This window comes from Acinonyx jubatus, chromosome C1 (genome assembly GCF_027475565.1).
Source record: "Acinonyx jubatus isolate Ajub_Pintada_27869175 chromosome C1, VMU_Ajub_asm_v1.0, whole genome shotgun sequence".
NCBI lineage: Eukaryota > Metazoa > Chordata > Mammalia > Carnivora > Felidae > Acinonyx > Acinonyx jubatus.
Genome location: NC_069381.1, coordinates 144,647,301 through 144,653,924, shown reverse-complemented (window position 1 = coordinate 144,653,924; position 6,624 = coordinate 144,647,301). Strand labels below are relative to the sequence as shown.

Genomic DNA, 6,624 nt, shown 5'->3' with positions numbered 1-6,624 from the left:
CTCTGGATTAAAGCTGTGGAACAATTGTAGCTCCTGTTACAAGGAAAATGACAAAGGGCCATTATGAAAAGGGACAAAAATCTCTGTTCCCAGAGGGGGGACTGACAAGCTGAAAGTCCCCATCTACATGCCAACACAAAAGCCTGATTGCCTCAGATTGTTTGTTTATGTAAATCAAAAGGCTGCCATTAATTCAGCAAGTGGGGCTGCTCAGTGACAAAGAAGGTGGTGATTGGCCGGATGCTTGCTCGTGGGCTGGTGGCAAATCTAACAAATCCTATTGCTTTGGTTCTAAGCTCTATCTGGATACCTTTAAGAAAAGCAGCATTTATTATGTACTAAAGTAAATACTCTGTATTCTTAGAGTAGGGGTTGGAGCGCTTCTATCAAGGACCTGTTCACTCAGTTTCCCCAAAGCTGTCTCCACATCGTCTAGCGCAACTGCACATCATGACAGACGTTCCCGGGACATTCGGTCAGGCTGAGTGCAACGGGGATACACCACCTGAAAACGGTCAACAACCAATCCCTAAAACAAACGAGGGAGCCAGTGATGTGGATGGCACCCCACCATACTACCGGGTCGAACGCCATCTTGAAGACCTACCCACAGAAGGAAATCAGGAGAAAAATGAAAAATTACAAGGGAATAGGCTTGTCAGCTGGTCCACCGATGGGGAGCTTCTCAAAGGTAAAGCATTTTCCTTGTCTTCGATTTGCTTGATTTGGCTTATAAACTCACTCAGGATTCTCTTTTGATAAACCATTATGACAGGAATGTGCTGTCCTTCCTCCCACCCGTGTCCCAGACCTGAGCAATTGTTCTACTGGAGCTGGATAGCAGAAGGACAAAACTTCTGCCTCAGGTCAAACTCAGGCTTCTTTCTTTGATAGCTCTGGGACCCTAGACATCTCCCCTCCCCTCCTGAAGCCTTAGCTTTCTCTGTTAGCAGAAGGCAGAAATGACAGTACTGACATTTGTACAGTTGTTGCAAGGATTACTCAATGTTGCTTAAACGTTTGCTGCCGTTATTTATTATTATTGTCTACAGCCCACATATTACTTAAGCAAAGGAAATTCAGTATTTCAAGTTTTTCTTCTGAAATATACCTGAATGTATCCCAATTCATGGTTCTATACCTTTTTATAGATGTAAAGTGAGAGGTTATCCTTATGTTTATAAGTAGGAACCAATGAAGAAATGAATTGGAAGAAGTGAAATGGTTACTTTTAGGGATCACAATTGCAAATCAAATAGATCTACCTAGCTAGAGTCTAAATTGATAATTTATTTAATCCTGAATGGCTTTAAGTATTATGGGATTAATCTTGTGGGTGTCTGTTGTTTTTTGTTTTTCCCCTCAGAAAAACCAGAAGAGAATCTTTTTATTGTTCATAAGGCTGTGGCAGATCTTTCTCTCCAGGAAACGAGTCGTGATGAAATGACATTCAGAGGAGGTAAGACAAACTTCCATTTTGTACACCGAAATTGTTTGACTGAATATGGATGGCAGGTTTTGCATGGGATATTGCGTGAGTGTGGTGTTGAAAAAGCAATCCAGGCAATGCCTTCAAAAACTCAGAGCTGCTAGAGACAGATAAGGGAGTAGTCCTGATTATCTGTGGGTTTCACCTTAAGGAGTATTCTAGGAAGATCAAGACTAATACTGACTGGATTGGCATAACTGATTGACATGCCTTGACCTAACCATATGATATCAGTTTCTGAGTAAGTTAGTCCACTAAATCGATCCTTTAACAAAACAACAACGACAACAACAACATCAACAACAACAGGTTTATTTAGTGTCTCCAAATCTGTGTCAGGTACCTTGCAAAATATGAATGTTTCATAAAGGGGTTTGTCCTAAAGTTTTACCTAAAATAACACTATAAATTTATTTGATCTGTAGAAACATTCCAGGCCTCTGATGTAAGCAGAAGATGGTTATCTAATTCTTGTTAATGAAATCTCCCAGGTGATGAAGTTAATTTTAATTGTGTTATTTCACAAAATGAGAGAATATTGATTTTTAATTTTTTTTAACATTTATTTATTTTTGAGACAGAGAGAGACAGAGCATGAATGGGGGAGGGTCAGAGAGAGAGGGAGACACAGAATCTGAAACAGGCTCCAGGCTCTGAGCAGTCAGCACAGAGCCTGACACGGGGCTTGAACTCATAGACCGCGAGATCATGACCTGAGCCAAAGTCGGACGCTTAACTGACTGAGCCACCCAGGTGCCCCAAGAGAATATTGATTTTTAAGAGACTTATATTTCAAATAAACTCAAGAGACTAAGAGACACAAAGTCTTTCAGACTTTACTTCTGAGAAGATATCCACGTTGAAGCAATTTCCAAATCAAGTACAGGATAAACACCTATTAATGAAGCACTCATTTCCTCTTTTGCCGCCATAAACATCTTGTCTCAAAATTGAAGTCAGTTCATTAGACCTGAATGATTTAGCTTAGTTAAGACCTTAACAGGAAAAAATGTGGAAGAGATACATTAAAAAAAAAAATATTAGAACATCGCATAAAATAATAGATACCAAAAAAGACAGGGATGTGACTGGCAGTTTCTTGGGTTTGTCCACTTTGCCTGGATGCCTCTCAGACTATCTGCTGTCCATATGTAGTGGTGGAACCTCCATTATTGTAGTAATGTAGTAAGGAACAACCATTTTTAAGCTTTTACATTATCACATGCCATTTATAAAACTTATGCCCCGTGAAGTGAATTAAATAACTTCTTTGCCCTAATCTTTCTGTTCCCAATGTAGCAAGTTCTCAGAGGCAGGGATGTCAAGGTCCATCAGGAGACCCTTTCAAATTTCTGATCAGGAAGTCTGCTGGAGACAACAGTTTGCTGGAATCTTTCATTTTTATCAAACAGAGAATGAATGCAATCTGGATTTTCAAGTAGATGGTCTCAGGGTGAATTTTTCCCAGAATAAATCCTTTTGTGTTTGGTGGAACATATGTTTTTCCTGTAAGACACATGTTGGTGTCTCCTGTTTTCACAATGACAAACAGCTATAAAGTCTCCAAAGAGAATACTCCTGGGTTGAAAATAGCAAGATGCTAAAAAAACTGAGGAAAAACTGTAATTTAAATTCAAGAAGTAATTTCATGCGTGACAACTCCAGGCCTGAGTCATGAGAGGAGCAAAAAGATCAGCTTTTTCTTCTTCTTCTTCTTCTTCTTCTTCTTCTTCTTCTTCTTCTTCTTCTTTTAAAGATCAGGTTCTTTGTTTCTGTGGGGGAAAAAAAGTGAATAAAAGAAAGCTTAATATTATAGCAAACATTCTAACATATATTTATTTATAATGTAAAGAACATTGACTAGGCACCAACATGCTGATAGGAACCGTGTATAACTAGTTAGGAATGATAATCCATCTTCACTTCTGTCTCTTTTTACGAGTTTACAATCTGGTTCCTGTAGTTGGGAAAACAAAACAATGGAAAAAAGAATGAAAGTTCTTAACTGGGCATGGATTTGTGAACATCTTTCAGTAAATGTAGAAAATCGTGGAGGGGAAAGGCAAAGAGGAACATTGTCTCTCATTTTATTTTAAAGACTCTCATGGTGTTGAAAGGGAATAGTGAACCCAGGTCCAACGAGGGACACAATCCAGACAATATCTTGGAGTCATGCATACGATAGACTGAAACTTCCCACAGAAGTCCCTTTAGAGGGGCACCCGGGTGGCTCAGTGGGTTAAGCATCTGGCTTTGACCATGATCTCATGGTTCCTGAGTTCGAGCCCTCTATCGGGCTCTGGGCTGACAGCTCAGAGCCTGGAGTCTGCTTCAGATTCTGTCTCCCTCTCTCTCTGCTCCTCCCCCACTCACGCTCTGTCTCTCTGTCAATGATAAATAAACATTAAGAAAAAATTTAGAAAATATATATATAAAAGAAGTTCCTTTAGTGGCGAAAGCCTAGAGAACAACTTCCACTCTCCATTCTCTTATAATTAGTTCTCTTTAGCATGTAAAATAAATATTGTGCTGATATGCTGTAGTAATTGTGCAGATATGCTGATGTGATCTGCTTGAAAAGTGAAATTTGTGATGAATTAAGCCATGTAAAAGTCACTCCATGATACCAAACTACTTGATTCAGTTGTCTTTAGGGACATGTCTAAAATGATAGGCCAATCTAGCTATATAGAGATGATCTCAGCATGCTTTTTAAATCTAGGCTCTCCAGAAATCAGAGGCAGATCTTAGACTACATTGTGTGTGCTTTGGGGGGCTTGGTGTTAGAGTTAGCCTAGCATTTGACTTCTGACCACCCATGGCCCAAACTAATTAGATGGTGCAACCCATTTTATTGTGTAAAACATACCCATAGCCCACAGAATAATATCCTATAAAGAATATTGTGGGGAAATGATTGTCCAGAAAGGTAATTTAAAGAATAACAGCTGGGTATTTCAATTACGAATTGATTTTGCTACAGGGTATCAATGGAAGAAGATTCCTCTGAGCGTCAGTAACCAGGAAATAAGTAGACAGGAAAGGATTGCTGAACAATCTCTAGAAGAGAAAGGAGAGGAGGACGGGAAGAACAAAGCTCATCAAGCAACTGAAATTGAATGGTTGGGATATCGGAAACCTAGCCAAGTCGATGTGTTGCATTCTAAACATGAGGAGGAGCAAGAGGTTTGGGATGAAGAAATTAATAACGATGATGATGATGGTTGCAATGATGACGAAGATGAAGTTCGAGTGATAGAATTTCAGAAAAAAAATGTTGAAGATTCCCAATTAAAAGAGGAAGGAAATGCAAATGAGGACTCCCCACTGAGCAGCCCTAGTTCCCAACCTGTGACACCTGATGAGCAGCCACCCTTTGGGAAGAAGAGTGATATCTCCAGAAATGCTTATTCAAGATACAATACAATATCCTATCGGAAAATCAGGAAGGGGAACACCAAACAAAGAATTGATGAATTCGAGTCAATGATGCATTTATAAACTAAATGGAACTGAGAAGTTCTTGTGCCCACTAAAGCAAAAGCTAATTCTATTTTCCTGAGATGCGTCTTTGCCTGCCTTATTTGAGTCATCCCCTTTAAAGATGTGAGAGGTTAACCCCTGCTTCACTGTAGAATAATATGGAAATAACCCTAGACAAAATTCAGTCTGGTAACCTCAATCAAAACGCTTTAGATTCATTCTTGGGCATTTGCTTTTTAAAACTTTACTAATATAGCCTCATGTGGTAAGCACTAGATAGCAAATAGCAAGCACTCTTGGAGACTGTGGCATGATTTGGCTTTAAAAGTAGCAACACTGGAGGGGCGCCTGGGTGGCACAGTCGGTTAAGCATCCGACTTCAGCCAGGTCACGATCTTGCGGTCCGTGAGTTCGAGCCCCGCGTCAGGCTCTGGGCTGATGGCTCAGAACCTGGAGCCTGTTTCTGATTCTGTGTCTCCCTCTCTCTCTGCCCCTCCCCCGTTCATACTCTATCTCTCTCTGTCCCAAAAATAAATAAACGTTGAAAAAAAAATTTTTTTTAAAAAGTAACAACACTGGAAAACACAGTCTTCAAATGAAAGAGGACTCTTAGAAATGACCTGTATTTCTTTTGGTATCTTTCTTCCTGTACATTGAGGGTGCTGGAAAGACTGGTTCAGTTCTCTTTCTTTTAAATATGCTTTTATAGACTCTGGCAATAAGCTTTCCAAAATACTTTGCCTTTCCTATTATCTTCAAAAAAGATTTTAAGTGGTTTTCCTTGGCATCTACAGAGTGAAAACTCTGTATAGGCCTCCTTCCTAGGTGTTATCATTCACTGAATTTTCTCACTAGAGGGGCTGAGCAATTGTCAGTCAGGACGATTGTGTTGACTAAATGTTGGCTTTATGTTCTCAGGATGAATGAAATTCATTGTAAGGTTGGTACAAGGAGGGGCTAGAAGATGGGTGGGCAATAGATTAAAGAGTCAGATAGTTTATTTCTGTGACGGAAAATAAAATCTCATCTGGCATAGTTAAATTCATTAAAAATGAAAACGACAGCTTCGGTGAAATTTTAAGAGGATATCCTTCTCTATTACTATACTTGCTCTTATTAACAGTATCTCAGAAGAATTTTCTTTCCTTAGAAACCCAAGAGAAGTCTCATCATAACTTTACTAGTTACTATGAAAATGGAAATAATTATCTTAGGGTATTTTCAAAGTAGAGCGTGAGCCTGTATTTTTAGTGAGAAAGCTCTGATAGTTGGGAATATATAATTTACTGGACCTCAGCCCAAATCAAGATGCTTAAAATTGTACTTATGGAGCTTCACTCAAACCGGTGTGTCAAATAATGTATTGAATATTTATGAAAAGGGAGAGTCTATATTTATATTCTTAGATAGTTTCATAATTTTTCATTTCATGCTTCCATATATATCACTCTGAACTTTCTGTCACCACTGTTAAAGATATTTTTGGCCCTGCAAATAAAAAGACAATTCCTTATTGTCTGAATGTAATACAGTCTTCATTGTACTATTCAACCCTTTGTTTATTTCTTTTTCATTTTGTGAAAAACCCTGGGTTAGCCCTTCTTAGATTATTGCTTATTTATGTGTAACAAATCCTGCACATTCTAATGGAA

At 38.9% G+C, this 6,624-nt stretch overlaps 1 protein-coding gene across 1 annotated transcript; it reads left to right on the top strand.

The window, feature by feature from the left end:
* Positions 1 to 219: 219 nt before the first annotated feature.
* On the top strand, positions 220 to 5,313 carry ERMN (ermin). Its single transcript, XM_015076738.3, has 3 exons — positions 220 to 691; positions 1,367 to 1,459; positions 4,473 to 5,313. Exons 1-3 carry the CDS (start codon positions 451 to 453, stop codon positions 4,988 to 4,990), a joined length of 852 nt encoding a protein of 283 aa, XP_014932224.1. The 5' UTR covers positions 220 to 450; the 3' UTR covers positions 4,991 to 5,313.
* The last annotated feature ends 1,311 nt before the right edge of the window (positions 5,314 to 6,624 follow it).